Source organism: Melanotaenia boesemani, chromosome 1 (genome assembly GCF_017639745.1).
Source record: "Melanotaenia boesemani isolate fMelBoe1 chromosome 1, fMelBoe1.pri, whole genome shotgun sequence".
NCBI classification, from domain to species: domain Eukaryota; kingdom Metazoa; phylum Chordata; class Actinopteri; order Atheriniformes; family Melanotaeniidae; genus Melanotaenia; species Melanotaenia boesemani.
In genome coordinates, this window is record NC_055682.1 from 17,867,967 (window position 1) to 17,885,960 (window position 17,994).

At 39.2% G+C, this 17,994-nt stretch overlaps 1 protein-coding gene across 1 annotated transcript; it reads left to right on the plus strand.

The window, feature by feature from the left end:
* Positions 1-1,769: 1,769 nt before the first annotated feature.
* slc22a31 (solute carrier family 22 member 31) lies at positions 1,770-17,803 on the plus strand. The gene is made up of 9 exons (XM_041991913.1): positions 1,770-2,294; positions 8,183-8,286; positions 8,407-8,561; positions 13,497-13,665; positions 14,119-14,264; positions 15,211-15,319; positions 15,547-15,761; positions 16,072-16,183; positions 16,280-17,803. Exons 1-9 carry the CDS (start codon positions 1,866-1,868, stop codon positions 16,722-16,724), a joined length of 1,884 nt encoding a protein of 627 aa, XP_041847847.1. The 5' UTR covers positions 1,770-1,865; the 3' UTR covers positions 16,725-17,803.
* The last annotated feature ends 191 nt before the right edge of the window (positions 17,804-17,994 follow it).

Consider the following 17,994-nt stretch of genomic DNA (forward strand, 5'->3'; position numbering starts at 1 on the left):
GTCACCAGGAAAAGTTCAGCCACTTGAGCTGACTTCTGGCATGGAAATTCCCAAGCCTGGTATCCTCTGGGGGGGGGGGAGTTATCATATCACCTTAAGATCTCAGTTTCAGTACTGCGTTGAAGTCTTAACCCACCATTATCTATATACTGACAAAGATACCTTTTTTTCCCTCTCATTGTCTTTCTTAATGACATCAGTTTTAGATGCTGTTTTATCTGCTGGAGATTGGTGGGTTTTTACACTTGGCACTTTTTTATCTTTTTCCCCACTTTTCCAGTTTACTCTTATTTTTATGCACACAGTACCAGGTTTTCAGCTAAAAGCTCTTTAGGAATTAACTTTGTTGGTGGAAAAAATAGCCTACTAGTTCATGTCTGTCAAACTGTTATATTTGGTATTTTTTATAGAAGAATAATAATAAAAAAAAGGAACAAATTATTTGTTTACGACAAAGTACCTAAAGATATTATTTAAAATAGTTTCTTTGCTGATTTTATTGTTCTAAAAGATAGTAAAACTCCCAGACCTTGAACACAAAATATGAAAAAAAAAGTACTTTTTCAGAACTTAACATGAGACAAAACATATTCTTGGATGCCAGCGCAGTAAATATTGAAAGTTTCTCTGTCACCATTCATGAGGCAGAAAACCTGTTTGAGCCTCTAGTTTCAGATGTTGTCATTTCTTACAATTACATACCTCTTCCTTCTAACTTGACAACTTAGTGACTTGCAGTGTAATTTGATTAGTCATGTTTCAGTCAGATGAAATAAAAATGACTCAGCTGTTGAAATAAAATCTGGTTTATATGAAGTGTTTCTAAATGCAGTCTACCAGTCCCAGAATTCATCAAACAGGTGGTCGTAAGAAACCATATGTTCAATATTTTCCACACTGCTGTCAAGTTCTTAAAGGAAAGTTATTTGGCAAAGTTTTTGAGTAAATAGATATTTTCATATTTCGAACAGTTTAGTTGCATAGAAGTCTTTTTTTTCCAATATAAAACAGAATCCTAACAGGAGTAATTAATGGATCAGGAAGGAAGTGATTATGTTGAGACTTTAGATGTATGAAGTTAAAACAGTGAAACAGTGGGTAAAATATGGCAGATTCAGGGAATTTGCACTTATATTTTATATTTGTACTTTACTTTTAGTTTGTTTACACTTTTAGTATGTTTGGACTTTACTTTTTGTCTGCTGCTTGTTGTAGTTGTCTCGTCTGCGACCTGCCAAGGAACAAGATTAAAATTACTGGCTAAGCTAACCTTTGCATTTTGTAATTTTTACTTATGTTAAATAATGTGTATGCTCCTTTCAAATAATAGGTGAAAATAAAGGTAAGTCTAACGAGAGGTGCAGCTGAATTGCATCACGGGAAATTAAGCATTTAGTATTTGGGGCTCAATTCCAGCTATAAAAGTGAGTGGATCTTCTGTTTGAAGACTATTTTTTGGAGATATTAAAAGAAAAGCTCTAAAAAGTTAACAGAGATGCAGTAGAAAGATGTTGAGAGCAGTTGAAGCAGATGCAGTTTAGGTTGTGGTCTTTTCTTTTCTGATGGGTAAACGTCACATTTACCGTAAATGAAGATGAATTTGGGATCATTATCAGCTCACCATATCGCGCCTAGCTGAGTCACGCAGAGTGGGGCTGACGGGTCTGTGCTCTCAGCCTCTCGGGTCAAGTAATGATCGATGGGATATCCAGAGACTAGTCACTCCCTCGGACAGGCAATGTCACGTAGGGAGATCCCCTGAACGCGTGTTGTGTGACCCCGTGCTGCGTGCCGCAGACCCCGCCCCTCCCTTGCCTACCTGCTGCTGCGCGGCGCAGCTGTCGAGAGTGCGCACTCACTGCGTAATGGCCACTGGAGCGTCCGCCGCCAGCTCTCGTCTTTTAATGGATTATGAGACGAAAGTTTTCCCTCACGCCGGCGGCTACGGGCGCTACAACCGAATCGTGGTGGTGTTTAGTTGGTTCCCCACCTTCGCCGTCATGTTGAATCTCTTCAGCGACATGTTTTTCACTCTGATACCGGACTCGTACCACTGCAAACCGGACCCGACTCTGCTGCCTTCCACTTTCCTCCTCAGTAACTTTTCCAAACAGGACTACCTCAACCTCACCATCCCTTGGGTTAACGGCTCTGGTCTAAGCCACTGTGAACTTTTTAAGTACCCCTCCAACACCTCGGACTTGTCCGGCAAAGTGCCAAGGGAGAGGGTGTCCTGCACCCAAGGGTGGGAGTACTCCAACGTGGCGGGGCTCCAAAGCAACTTTGTCACTGAGGTAAGAAGCTGTTCAGTGCCAGTTATCACTGTGTACGTGTGTGTGTGCGCGCGCGCGCGCGGGTTTGTGTGTGTGTGTGTGTGAGAGAGAGAGAGAGAGAGAGAGAGCTGAAGTGGAGGATTCTCTGAAATTAGTTGGCAGAATAATGATGTCTAGATCGACTTCGTGGTCTTCGTTTAATCGCATTTCTTTTCCCTAATGAGTCACATGTTTGTGAACTTGAATCAGGAGTTCTTGTTGGTTGTGTAACATCTCTATTTAAATTGGTTAGAATTGCTCCAAGATGGTTGCTGAAGTGCTCGAGTTTCCTGCCAGTGTATCTCGAAGACGTCTGCTCTCAGCTCTCCGTCAATATTGACTCACTTTGAACTGTTATAACTTTGTCGTTGCCCTGAAAATGTTTTCACGCGCAATGATGAGCTGTCTGTCACTGAGTTCCCCAGAGTCACAAACAGCAGTCCAGACAAGTGGACAAAGCTGTGCAGAAGTCTTGGGCCAACCCTAATTTCTTTATATATTGTTGGGGAAAATGATTCAGTGATTTGATGACACATGCAAATATAAATATAAATGCAGTATATGAAGTCAATATTTGGTACACCCATCTTTGCTGTTCAAGACATCTTCAATCTTCTCAGGCAAGCTTTCTTTATCACTTCTTTATGTGGTCTTCAGGAGTAGTTCTCCAACAAAGGAGTAGATGTTTTAAAAGTCTTCTGTTGCTGCCTTTTGTTCTGTTCTCTGTTGAGATGATCCCACATTTAGTCCACTGCTTGGTCAGTTAGCATACCCCAGCCTGTTTCTACCTGTTCCCTTTTTAATTATTATTACTGACTTTACATCCATCCAGGAGACCATTTCTGATGAGACTTTAGTGAACAGTAGATGATCAAATTAAGGTCCAGATGCATCTCTCAGTTTCTGAGTCATATTTTCACTTGGTATGTATGTAAGTATTTATGTTTTTATGTATTTATGTTTTAGTTCAAACAGACATCACTTTCAAATTTTTATGTCTTCTTTTGTTTTCCACTTGTTCTGTTTCCTCAGTTCTTTTTCACCCAAAAAACAAAAGATAACAAATTATGTGTTACCAGATACACTGCTAATAACAAAGTCCATAAAAATGAGAAGTAAAATCTTGACTAAGTTGTCTGTTATGTGCAGAGGCAGCACTGGTTCACCTCTCCAGTAAGGTGGCATTTTCATGCTCAAATGTCGAAGGTCAAATGACAAAGACTGGGTTTGACATGAGTGTAAAAGCAGCCAATTCCCAAGAAAAACCCTGAAAGACATTCAGAAAGCTTAGAGAACGGTTGTTTAACACCACATTAAGACGTTACAAGAAAGTGTGGCTCTTTTAAGGCAAAATACAAAGAAATAAGGTTTGCTCAAGACTTTTGCACAAGACTGTAACTCTTGTTTTTAAAGCCTCCATTGATTCTGAGGGTTGATTTGTTAAAAGATGAAGGGTCATGGGGTTTGCATTCAAATCTGATTTGAGGTCTTTTGTGTCTCACAGCCAGCACCTGTACAGACACTGTGTTTACTTTCAGCATGTTGTTGTGCAACATGTGTAAACAAGCAGAAGTTTTTAATCTGGTCAGTTGTTCTGCTTGATGAGCCACCCCAGTCTGCAAACATTGTCATCAGTCAAACAAAACCACTTCTCAGTGTGGCCTCTTACAGACACTTCACATACACATTTGTTTCCATACATGACTTTAAAACAAAGATCCTAATTCTCCTGGCTCTCAGTTGTGAGTGTGAGCAACTGCAGTGAAGAGCAGGATCTGATCTGATGAAGGGAACAAAGTAATTATGTGTAATTGCCCCTCAACTTGTCCTCAGATCATTGTCTGTTCCTTCCTCGGTGACAAACTGTGGCGCTGGAAAGTCTGAAGCATCTGTTTTCCTTCCTGAGACCCTGAACACCTCGATCACTAACAACAGCTTCCTCTGCCCATGATGTCATTCACAAGGACAGAGGAAAACTCCAACAATGGAAAACTAAAGAGTTTAATTGTGTTGAAACAGGCACAGAGCAAAATGACAGACACTCTTCAAGCAGTTTACCTGCTTTATTTTAGAAGTCTCTTTGACTGTAATGATTCATTTGAGTATTTTTGAGAAACTCAGTAAACAAAGTTGGGGAAAAACAGAAGTTGGCCTGCTCTACGAACTGGTGAATAAACATTGTTTTGTTCATTTTCATTTCAAGTTAGCTGGTGTCAGTGAAAATTGACTAGTCCCTCTCTTGCTCAGCATTTGTTGTACTTTTTTTTTATTATTTTTTTTTTTCACACTTCCAAACACCATGACTGTTTTACCTCTTCCTATGCTTGTCATCAGTGCTGGATTACCAGCTGTGGAAACAAACCTCTCTTAGGCTTCAGACTTCCAGAGGTACTTTGAAAAGGTCCATGTTTATCATGTGCTGATAATCAGTTAATCTTTATTTTCATAGCATTTTTTCCAGCAATTTAATGAGTAAAATTAGGCCACAAGGAGTGTGCTTGGCTAAATGTAAGCCTGGTCTTACAGAGACTGGGTTGTCAGCATTTCCCATGCAGACTAGAAGCTGGTTCCACACAAGGGGAGCCTGAAAACTAAAATCTCTGCCTCACATTTTGGACCTGGAGATTCTAGGAACCACAAGCAAGCCAGCTGTGAGCGAAGAGTTCTTGTGAGGTTATGAGAACAATGAAACCTTTAATGTAAGAAGGAGCAACACTATTTATGTTTTTATATGAGATGAGGAAGACTTTAAACTGTATTCTAAACTTCACTGGGAGCCAAAACAGGAAACTCTCCTGAAGGTACCAGTCAGTACTCTAGCAGCAGAGTTCTGGATTAGATGAAAGACACTTATGGACATATTTGGACAAACTGGCCCATGCCTTTGTCTTCCAGACTGGACTACTATAATTCCATTGGAGCTGGTTGTCTCATGCTTTAGATGCTTGTGTGACTTCAATGAAAAGTCCTGGTCAAATAGTTTCAAGGAAAGGCTATGTAGGTTAACTAAATGGTTTGGAAGTGAGTCTATGAGGTTTTTAAGTCCAAAAACAACGGCCTATATTTTGTCCGAGTTCAAAAGAAAAAATAACACATCTTCCAGGCTTTAATGTGTCCAAGATAAACCTGTAACTTAAGTAACTGATTTGGTTCATTTGCTGCATAGATGAACAAAGCCGGGTTTTATCAGCATAACATGTTTCCTGATGATGCCCAAAAGAATCATGACTAGAGAGAACAGAACCCTGTGGGACACCAAAACTACTGTAACACCTTAACTACCTGTAGAGGACACATTATTTAGAAAGTAGAAAGGGGCCCTGTAAGATTAATATTACTTATTCATTTAATATTTAAGTAAAGCACAACGATGAGATTGCATCTAGAGCTTGGTAACAAAGGGTACCCACCAGGATTTGTTAAAATCAGAGAAAGAATTTTCTGACTGGGCTTGATAAAGTATTAATTATTATATGTTGATAATTTCCCCAAAACAGAGCTGAAATTTGGTCATAGATTATACACTAAGGCTGAAGCAGGTGATGTCATCCATTTAGCTGAAATGAAGCATAAATCCAGTCGTCAGTATGCATCCTGGTTTAAAAAAAATGTCACTAACTGGAATTAATCCCAAAAACTTCTGTGAAATCAAACTGGATTTATTCAAGAGTAGAGCATGCAACCATGTTTAGTAAATGTATTTCTACACACAATGCCAGGAAATCTGGAGGCATTGGGATTAAACAGCTGTGTAGCATTAAAAAAATCAATGAGGCTTTTCTGCTTGCCTTGAAACATAAAGATTGGACTCTGGAACACCTGAAAAAGGTCCTCAAGGGTTCGGACAGCAGAAGATAAAGTGTTGACTCCATCATGTTTAATGCTTTCTGTACAAATCAGAAATGTAAAGTACCCATAAATGAGGTCACAAGACTATTTTTTTAGATGACAATGCCAGGATTTATGGGGTGTAAATTGTGAAATAGTGGTTCAGGCAGCATGAGACATAACTCCATGGACAAACAGGAGAGGACTTCACACAGCATCAGTATAAAATCTTGGCGAGAAAGAATTCAACTCTGGTCTTAAATGTTGTTCCGTTGCATGAGCATAACAGCTGCTGTATTCACAGCTAAAAGGTGATCCAACAAAATATCAGTGTGTGACCTTTTTTTTGTTTTAAAGCACAACCCTTTCTTCTGTTCTGAGTTTTTTCACCCTTTTACTGAACATTACTGCAAAAAGTTTTGTTCTTTACCAGCCATGTGATTCTGTAAAATGCTAATAATGCTGTAATTCAGTACTGCAGCTTCATCCAGCAAACGAGAGGAGACAGGAGGCTGTTGAGAAAAGGCAAAGAATTTTCTGGCATGTAGTGACTAGTGCCAACCTGCCACATAGCTGCTGGCAACTTTGAGCACTACTTTGTTTTAATGTAATAATGATGTCAGCAGGCATCTTAACTCAATAAAAAACAACATGATCTGCATTCCTGCTTCCTCACAGAGACCTCTGTCACTGCTCGCCTGCTACTATGCTGCTGCTATTTTCTGCAAGTCGCACGGTCACATTCAGGTGAATGCAGCATGGTGGTGACAATTTGTTTATGAGCTTTAAGTATTTGATCTCACACACCACATACAGAATGTCTCATCTACATCTTTAAGATTTGTTCCTTTGAGCTTAGATGTGCATCATGTACTTTCCTGCTGCAGCTGCTTTCTTTTAAGTTTCTAGTTTACCGTATTCCAGGTAGCTGCTGTTTTTTTTATTTAAGGGCAAACAATGTTCATAGATTATCTAGTCTGTGTGTGATAAAGCTTTGAATATATTTTAAAAAAATGAATGGCTCTTTTAGATGCTGTGAAATGAGATGCTGAATGGCAGCTGCTGTGGAGCACAATAGTCTGTGATGCAGAAATTCAAATCCGGAGATCTAATGTGGAGCAGCAGTCCTTCATTAAAGTAAACACGGGCACCTAAATATGTGTTATTCACTGCTGAAAATAGTCCTCAACGAATGTACGGTTTACTTTTGTTTGAGAAGTCTATATATATATATATATATATATATATATATATATATATATATATATATATATATATATATATATATATATATATATATATATATATATATATATATATATATATATATGTATGTATGTATATATGTGTATGTATGTATATATATATATATATATATGTATGTATGTATATATAATTAATTAATTAATTTTTTTCCCATCAAGAGTAGAGGAGTGGCTTAACCATCCTGTCTGCAGTCCAGGCCTTTTACTGACTGATAACATTTAGTGCGTCAAAGAAGACCCAGGACGCTGTTATCAGACAAGAATGGGACAACATTCTTTTCCCAAAGGTCCATAGTTTTTCAGATGTTTGCTGACTGTTGTCAAAAGATGATGGGATGCTACACCTTGATAAACGTGGCCTCGTCAGACACGTTTTTCAGCACAATTCCACCATCAAATTCAAGATGAGCTGATTTATCATTTGTTATTAAATGATAAAATGTCAGACTCAGCATTTTATATATTTTATCTATTATTTTACATATGTTTTGCAAACCATTGCAGTCTTTTATTTACATTTACCAAAGTGTTACAACTTTACTGGAAGTCTGTAAATGCAACTTTACTGAACAGTGAAGATAAAGCAGACATGGTGGTGTTAAATAAATGCTCATTTAGCTCTGCATTGTACCAACGTTACACCCCAGCTTTCTTTGCTCTCTGAGTAAATTTGTACTGGCAGTTGAAAACCCCAAAAAGTTGACCTTGTAGTAGATAGTGAGTTTAGTGTTTTCAGTTTGCACATGTGTCAGTGCACAATCGTTTCTTCCTCTGCAGTGGAACCTGGTTTGCAGTGACTACTGGAAGATTCCCGTGCAGCATATCTGCTTCATGACAGGGTGGATTGTGGGATATGTCTTTCTTGGTACATTATGTGACTGGTAAGTTTTCAATATTAAATGAACACAGAAACACTTGACAACATATGTGAATAAGTATTTTGGGACTTCGGAAGTTGAGTTTTGTTATTGACTCTCCATTCATTGCACATGTGTTTTCAGGTTTGGTCGTCGACGAGCCTTCCTCCTGTCCATCAGTCTGTCCAGCCTGTTCGGGGTGGCCGTGTGCCTGTCCAACAGTGCGGTGGTCTTTCTGCTGCTGCGTCTCTGTCAAGGCGCCATGCTTGCTGGGGTGTCCGTGTCCTCATACATTTCTAGTAGGTATCCTTCTTCCGTGGAGCCTCCTCCAGCCGTATTCAGTAATGCACCTGAGTGAAAGGGAGTGGAGGGGGTTCCTTGTTTTGTTTGGTGAGCATTGTTTGATTCCTGTAAAGCAGGGGTGTCAAACTCCGGTCCTCAAGGGCCGCTATCCTGCATGTTTTAGTTATTTCCTTGCTCCAACACACCTGAATAAAGTCAAGTGGATTCAACAGCTTCTTTTCAACTTCTTCACAGTAGCCCATTGATTTCAGTCAGGTGTGTTAGATCAGGGAAACAACGAAAACCTGCAGGATACCAGCCCTCGAGGACCGGAGTTTAAAACCCCTGCTGTAGAGGGATTCAGGTGCTCTTTGCTTCTACATTTGTTCAAGAGATTTTTCAATTAATGCATTGAAAATGCATAAAGAAACAACACAAATCCAATTTGAAAGAAAAAAATTTGTGAAATAAGAAGCAACTGGGTGAGTAATCTGTAACACATAATCTTTACTGTATATCCATTTAGAGGCGGGCTGCTGTCATTGGGGAGTCCCTTCACCTTGCATGCCCTTAAAGCCATGGTTTAAATGCAGGTCTCATCACCTTGCCTTGCATTAGTTTCCTTTCCTTTTATTTTTTTACTTTGCAGTCATTATATTTCCAGTTCAAAACTGCCAGTGGGTACCTTTACTTTTAGAAAATCAAATCTTATGTAAGGATTGCGTAATGCTAATGTGATAAATCACCGTCTTGTGACTCCCAGAGTGAAATCACTTGTCATCCTGTTAGTATGCTTTTAATGCTTAACATAAGATAAAATAAAATATACACATACAGCTAAACACTGTACTACCTTGTAAAATCTTACCAGGAAAAGATAAGAGAAAATCCCATTGAGTCTGTACAGAAGCAAATTAGAAATCTGGTGTATCTGTGTTATCTTATCTTCACTTCAGGAAAAACAAACAACTAAATTCAGACTAGATGCTTTTAGTACTGACGTGTGAAAGTCACAACCACAAAAAAAGTCTGTTCAAAGTCAATTTAAAGTAGATTCCTCAATAAATTTTGCAGTATAATTCAATTGTTTTTCCTTCTAAAGGATTCTTTTCATAGCTCTACGTTAGATGTTCTGTTGTGTCTATTATGGAGATGGAGGCAGCAGAGATAAAACTACACAAGATCTGGAGATGATCTGTAATTTCTGTCCATCTGTCTGTTTTTTCTTTTGACAAAGAAGTTATCTGTGAGACACTCATCGCTCGGTCACTGGTAGCGTAACAAATAATGTCATTACTTTTATCAGATTATGTCCATCCATTACACCAACGAGCAGTTAACTAGAAACACAGAGAATGTACAGAAGATATTTTTTTGGGCAACCTCCTGATTTTACTTATTGTACGATGACACATGAACCTTTTTGTGTTAATCAGTTCACAGTTTGAAATAGCACCGTCTCACACAGCCACATAATGAAGTGTCTAAGTAGGAGTCATCACAAGGGCTGTTTGAATAATTCAGTGCTCCATTAGTCCCTTTAACATAGGAAACACTGAAGCAACCTTTTATAAAAGGAAAAGAGATCATTTTGCTTATTTATGGCGACACCATTTACAGCTATTATTGATTATTTTGTTCAGTTGTAATAAATGTGTTTTGTGTGGATATGAAATTAAATAAAAATTCCAAAATATTTTATTATTCCTTAATGAAAATGGCAATGTTGTAGAGGGTTTAAAAAAAACAATAATAATTAATTCGAAGAAGATAATTTCCTTTTTCTGGAGGGTGATGGCTCCTGGCAGGAGCAATCTCCAAAACCTTTCTGTCTTGCATTGAAACCTTAAACTAGATGAGTAAAATGCAGCTAAGTCCAAGCAGTACTCAGTTATTAGCATATATTAGCCAGATGTCAACACACATTACAAGCCATGTACTTTGAGTTTTATCTTTACTATGTCTAATTATGGATAATTACACATTTCAACAGCTAACCAGCTTCAGTTACTGCAACAAGTGCTGCTATTTAATAAAACAAATGTTACAAGAGATAAAAAGTTAGACTCAACAAATGTATATTTTCTTACCTACTTCACTGGCTTCCTGTTCAGTACAGGATCCAGTTAAAGATTTTTTTCCTTTTATTTAAAAGTCTCAATAGTACAGCGCCACCTTACTTATCAGAGCTTTTAATTGTTTAAGTCTCACACTGAACACACTCTGTTGTTTCTTCACTGTGTTGTGTAGAACACTGGTTTTCAACCTTTTTGAGCCACGACCCCCAACGTAGCATACGTTGGTGTTCAAGCTTAGGTGAAATGAAAACTTCTTTCTGCTCCGTGTTCAAATGGCAGTGTTTTCATTGATTGTTCCATCTTTGTAATTCTCTAAAAGGGCTTTTTGAATTCCACCATCCCACTCTGGGCACAATCAGCCATTATATACTGAATATGAAACAACTTCTTGTTTTCTGGTGATCGACTTGCAACAATTTGGTGCATTACCACGACTGGTAAGAAGTGTGGACCAAAAGTCAGACGCAACGGCTGAGTTGTTAATGTGGGATATATCAAACAGGTCATCCTCTAGTAACCCTCTAAATACAAGGCTTGAAAACTATAAGAATCTTCATAAGTAAGGAGGATGAAGTGGTTTTTGGTAGATTCGGTTCTCTGCTATGCTGAGGCACCTGTATGCCCAAAATCAGCTTCTCTCACAGACATATCTCTGGTGGAGCAGCTGATAAATTGTTTACATGTTGGTAATGTTCCAAAAAGGGAGAGGTTGTTGAAGTCTCCAGAGATTGCAGCTAGTGCCATGGGCCAGCGGGTGCTGTGTTTGTAGCCTAACAACAACAGAGCTGATGATGTCACAGGCTAAGCAACTGAAGGCTTAAACAACACTAAATCAAACATGGTCAGTTACATGTACAAGTTTTCCATATCAATTTGAAATGAATGAATGAAAGCAAATAGCAAAAAAAGAACAAGTATATCATATCATCAAGAGTTTTTTTATTTTTTATTTTTTTTTATCTACCTTGGGATTTTTGCTTCCTCTTCTTGTTTTGTGAATTTCTCTGCATGTGCTACATGTGCTACTCTTGTTTGGGTAGTAAATATGTTTAGTATGTTTAAATAATGAAACTGTGAAGACCAAGGCAAAACTTTCAGTTTGTACCTCTTTTTAGTTTTCAGGTTTTATTGTCATACACAGGTGACAATGAAACATCAGCAGTAATGAAATTCTCGGGCTCAGGGTCCCCTGAATATTACATAAAATTAATCATGTTACATCTTACCCTTCATTTATGTCCCTAAGACAAAATCTAGTTTCGTGAGTCTGTTGTGGATTGTGAAGTTTGTTTAGGATCATTATCCTGTTATATTTTAATTTTTATATTGTCAGCTTTTTAGAGATTATCCAGTTTCTTCTTTCAGAGTTTTGCTGGTATTTTATAACTCGACTCTTCCACTAATGAAATCTTCCTTATGTTACTGGTTGCGTAACCAACTTAAAGCGTGATTGATTCTCTGCCATGATAAGTGTGAGGTAGGTTTTGTTTTCATGATGTTTTCACTGTTTTTACTTCAAACACAGCTTTGCTTATTGCAACCAAGAATTTCCTTTTTAATTTTCTGCAGAACTTATTTTACAGTTTCTGATGTAGTTGAGACAGGATGAGAACACGATGTAGGGTTCTTGCTTGCAGGCTGCGAGCTTTGACTGCTCCGGTTGGGGGGACACCTGCTTTGATTTGACCAGTGAGGGAATTCAGCTGATAACCCGCTGAAAACTGTGGTGTGGTGAGCTGTGACTGACAGCTTGCAGCTGCTGTGGGGTATTTCTTCCTCGTACCAAAGCTCACACCTCGTGGCTGTAGTGATGTGTATACTACCGTATCAAATGCAGTCTAACTAAAAAAAAAAAAGGCTGCTAAGGAACGAAATGGTGTTAGAGTCTGGGCACATTCTTGAGTTGGAGGAGGTGATGCTAGGCAGTAAAGTGTAACTGAGCTATGTTTTAAAATGCTGTTGTGAACATACTCCCACATTCCTGTGAGGTTAGGGTCTGATTAAGTCCAGATGAGATGAGATGGGGGGGTGTCAGACTGATGTTTCGCTTGATGAAATAAGAGCCTGAAGGAAAGTTTCTCTGCAATGGTTTCCCAGCGCAGCTTCTTCACAAAGAGCAGAAAACAATAGTCGGACAGGACTGAACACTGGGATTTGAGCAGGAAATTAACTCATCATTGCCTCCCAACTCCAGCCACACCCCAGCTGGACAGGAAGGAGGAAAACAAGTTTACTTCACTACCTCAAGTTCAGTGTTCTCTTGCTGCTTTATTTGACTTATTTTATAACCTCCATGTTTTCAGATGTTACGTAGAATTTAGTCAAACTTAGGATGTGGGGAAAAAAGAAACTCCACCTGTGGACTTCACCCGGGTGAAGTCCCTCTTAACCAGTGGGGTGATAGAAAGGTCCTATTCATAAGGTACTATGTACATCATTTATTGAGGCGGAAAAACAACAAAAGGCTCATTTATTGTGATTTGTGTTGTATTTTGTTACATTTATCCTGAGCAGACAGGACTTGAAACGTGGAGGTCGAGATCAGCCTATAAGACCTCTGAGGGAACTGTTCTTATAACTGGACAACAGGTCAAAACCACCGTTAAGACAACAAAAAATATCCTCTCAAAGAAGATTTATTTAGGACTTATTTAAAGTTAAAATGTGTAAAACAAAAAGCCTTCTTCAGAGTTTATAACTGCACAGATGACCTGACGTTTGAACAGCCCAGTAAAGGTTTCAGCCCGTGTTTTATGTGGAACTAAGCGAGTGTTTCAACAGGAAATGGATTGGCTCTGCTCAGATGTTGTTCCTTCTGATTCCGTTTTGGTTTGCTATCTGTGTGTCCTCCCTCTGACCCTCTCTCTGTCTCAGGGCTGGAGCTGTGTGACCCTCCTCATCGTCTCATGGCTGCCATGGTCGGTGGCTTCTTCGGAGTGTCCGCAGAGCTGCTGTTGCCAGGCATCGCTGTTCTGTGCCGTGATTGGCCCGTTCTCCAGGCTGTGGCCACTTTGCCTCTGCTGCTGCTTCTTTCCTATTGGTGGTGAGTTGTTTGGCAGAATGTAAAGCTGTGTGTGTTTTTTTTTTATTTTCCAGCTGTGCTCTGAGTTTGTTGGTAGTTCATGAGGCTCTACAGTGATAAGATGAGACTTTAAGAGACACACCTTCACATGTTGAAACCAGCAAGTAAACTGTAACTTCTTCCCGTATAATCACTGAGATGATAAATGAGATGTTTGAGCCAAACTATCACACACAGAGACATTCACAAGTAGAAACTTAAAATAACATATAGTGGGGTATACATGGCATTTGATCAATGAGATAAAATATTTTTTTTTATATTTTCTCAAATCTATCCAAGGGGAAAAAAAGGGTTTAAAAATCTAATTTAAAACATATTTTTGGATTTTCCTTCTGCTTCTGTCTGCCACTTTTAGAGGCTTTTGTTTTAAATGATTTCAGTGAGATCTGATAACAGAGTTGTTTTTCCCAGCTTTGTATTGGTGTTTCCCGAGTCTCCACGCTGGCTGCTGTCCACAGATCAGATCCCTCAGGCCAAGAGGAGCCTCCTGGAATTTGCTACCAGAAACGGTGTTTGTCTGCAAGATGAGCTCTACCCTGGTGAAACCCTGATGTCAGGTACACACAAACTTCTATATTAACACACACACACAAACCGGTTATGAAATTATTGCTTTTATTAGAACTATGACAAACAAGTACTTTCTTACAAAGAGTTGTCAGTTATTTCTCAGTTGAAAATGAGAACAAGCACGCTTCTTGTCATGTGTGTTTCTCATGTTACAATTCAGTAATAATAAACTATTTCTAAACCAGTATCGATAATTAAAGTTTTATTAGTCTCAAGATTTAGATTAAATTGATTTAAAGATCAAAGCTTCTTATTCTCCCATGTCTTTAATCAAAACCCCATTTGTTTATCTCATTTTAAATTAATCGGTTTATAAAAATAAACCTTGCTGAACCAAATACTGACTTTGTTTGTCATCAGGCTCCTTTGCTTTTAAAGTTCAACAGATTTCCAGCCAAATTAATTTATTAGTAGTTTATTGATCTATAAAATGTCTGAATAATTTCCTCAGCTTACAATACTCCTCATAAACCCACTGACCGTGGCCACTGGGTTTGGAAAGTGAAGTTGGTGTGGAAGTGCTTCTAACCTTTTGTTTCTCCAGTGGCCGGCAGGGGTTGGTGGCTCTTGTTGCACAAAGAGGTCTGTGAGAATATGACCCTGAATCTCACTTGACTGATTACCTCACTAATCATTTTTGTATTAAATATGTGGTCCTGGTTTTCAATTGGAGGCCTTCCTCCATGCAGCATGATGCTCATTGTGTAAATAATAAAGCCTGGTATGCTTGGGGGGTGACATCAGCTCATACTGTTAGCTGAGGAAACGTTTTTTTTCTGTTAATTCTTTTGACTCATTTTCTTATTTATGAGAAGGAAGGTAAGTATGTCCGTCGTTAAACTAAAGAAAACTTTCTCTTACAGTATGTCTCCACACAACAACAACAGTTTCTCTAAGTTCAAAACGCGAAATCCTGTTTTCCTGTTTTTACAGTGATAGATTCAGCACATGGAGATACCTGTCAGCCCAGATATTACTCAGTCCTGGAGCTGCGTCGGACTCGTGTCATCTGGAAGAATTGTCTCATTCTCAGCTTCATTCTGTGAGTTTTATTTATTGTTAACGTATCTGTCCATAAAATGATCTGAATTATAATCCCTCCCACAGTGATTTCATGAGAGAGATTTACTTTTAACTATAAAGAAAGCACAAAAGAGAGCGATGAAAGGAGGATTAGTGAGAGCTGAGAGCTGGGTGTTGTGTGTGTGACTGTACACAATGAAACAAAACAGCTGCTTAGTTTCCAACTTTCCCTTTTTTCTCATCCAGGTTTATTGGAACAGGCATTCAGTACTGCTTCACTAGAAATCTGCACATTTACTCCAAAAACTTCTACTTCAGCTACTTTCTACGAGTGATAACAGGAGCTCTGGCCTGCGTCTTCATCTGTCTAACTGTCAACCACTTCGGTCGACGCGGGATGCTGCTGCTCTCTGCCATCATCACTGGGCTGTCATCGCTGCTGCTGCTGGCCCTCACACAGTGTATGTTTATATCCACAGCTAATGTTTACTGCACTGTTTAACTCTAGGGGAGCGCAGCTGCTTTCCTAAAATGAACTCGAGCAGGCTTGTAAATTAGTATCTCATCCTTGACATCACAGTTGAACTTTTTTTCGTGATACCTTTGAAAACCAAACATTAGTGTTACGCTAATACTCGGATAACAATATTCCCATTTTGGCTCACAGCCAAAACCAGAGAGATTTTTTTTAACTCTGCTGTTTTTATTGAATTTATTTGTGTTGCAAAGAAAACAGGTCTGGTTTAAATTACTGTCCTTCCTGTGTGTTAGACCTCCAAGGTGGCCTAGTGCTGGTGCTGTCTGTCGTGGGTTTACTCTTCTCTCAGGCTCTCGCGATGCTCAGCGCCTTCTTTGCCTGTGAGGTGATGCCAACTGTAGTTCGGTGAGTGGCGGAGCCGCCTTTTAATTCTTGCCATCGACAGTTAATCCCACTTTAAAGTAAAACATGGTGATGTAATTATCCTTTCTCATCCATCAGAGGTGGCTGCTTTGGCCTGGTGAGGGCAGCCGGGTGCATTGGCATGGCCGCCTCCTCGCTGATGGAGCTGCAGAATAACGGCGGCTACTTCCTGCACCACGTCATCTTCGCCTCCTTCGCCGTTCTCTCCGTTCTCTGCATAATGCTCCTACCCGAGAGCAAGCGCAAATCACTCCCAGACTCCCTGAAGGAGGGCGAGAGCCAGCGACGGCCGCCTCTCTTCTTGTCCCGGCCAGACAGGGACAACCTGCCTTTGCTGTGTACGCGGCCTCCTTTATCAGAGTATAACCCTGATAACTATTCCCGCCTGGTTTCTGCCACCAGGAAGATGTTAACAAAAGATAGTTTATCTTACAGGATCGCTGAACCAGCTCACCCCCCACTGCTGTCAGACAGTGACACACAGAAGCTGGACAATGAGACTCAGAGAGAAGTTATATCATAACTTTCCTACCTGCCTCTCCTACAGACTTGGGATTATCCCTCCTCTTTCTAAAAATACCTCCAACAGTGTGTGATAAGCCTTCATTTAAAAAAAACGTCACCAGCTGTTACTAACTCAGCTGAAAACTGACTTCAGCTTGGATGTGGTGCACTTTAGAGCGGTGGCTCCAACTATTTTGAAAAGGCCTGTCCTTGTCTGTTTTTATGTGGCACATTCCCTAAAATGATCTTGCTCTTCAAAGCAGTTGAGGTCTTGCTACTCCTTTGAGGACGCATTCACACCTACATGGCACACACAAGATTTAAAAGATGAAATGTGTCATGTGGCTACTGTCAGTCATGTGGACAGCAACATTTTGTGTGCTTACTGATGACGCGTGCACTTTTCAATAAATTTGGCTCAGTGTCAAGAGCAAACTAAGGACCGCCAAGGTGCATGAGACTGGTTCAGACTGTTCCCATAACACACGCTAGAGGGCGCCACATAAAGCTCTGATCACTGACCTGATGAGTCAAAACATGTTTTTTCTAATCGTTAACATTTCTTTGTGCCACTAACGAGCCTTGTTAATGCAAACCTTTTGATAAATGCTGGGAAAATAAGAGCAGAAGCTGAATAGATTAAGAATTTTGTCTGTAGTGGTTTAGTTTGTTCCTTCATGAGACATGGTTACAAGGTTACAGTTAAAAAATATTTAAATGTCCTTTTCAAACCTCCTCAGACCTTGAAAGCAGATATTTTAACAACTGCATGGATGTTAGACAAAGAAGCAAGTTATACAACTCAAAATGTTAGAACCAAAAAAGACCAACTGTAACTGAAGGCCATTAGATATTCCCACATTTAGACATCTAACATAGCTTCGTTTAATGTTTGTTACTGAGCAGTGAGGATGTTTAAGCTTCTACATTTTCCTGTGATCTTACTGGAGCGTTTGCCTCACTGTGTGAAATTATGAGGATAATATTATTTCAGGTTGCTGGATTAAAAAACTGCTTATAAAGTCAGAATTTATAAATTCACTTTCATAAAATGACCAAAGGTGCTTTTGTATTAAAGGTTCTGTGGTTGAAAAGACAGTTTTTGTTTTGTTTTTTTTCATATTGTCAGATGAAAACTGACAGATTTTATTTATTTAAAATCATGTTGATAGCTCAAAAAACTTAATCAAGTAAACTTTACCACAATATAAATTTGGTTTAAGATCAAACTAGATTGAGGCACAGTGTTGTAGTGGCTTGCTCCGAACACTAGATGGTGCTGTGCTACA

Excerpts from the sequence above, each read along its gene's own strand:
- slc22a31 (XM_041991913.1), top strand. The coding sequence starts at position 1,866 with ATGGCCACTGGAGCGTCCGCCGCCAGCTCTCGTCTTTTAATGGATTAT. Across the intron at positions 15,320-15,546 it reads CTCATTCTCAGCTTCATTCT|GTTTATTGGAACAGGCATTC; the intron begins GTGAGTTTTATT and ends TTTCTCATCCAG. Across the intron at positions 15,762-16,071 it reads GCTGCTGGCCCTCACACAGT|ACCTCCAAGGTGGCCTAGTG; the intron begins GTATGTTTATAT and ends CCTGTGTGTTAG.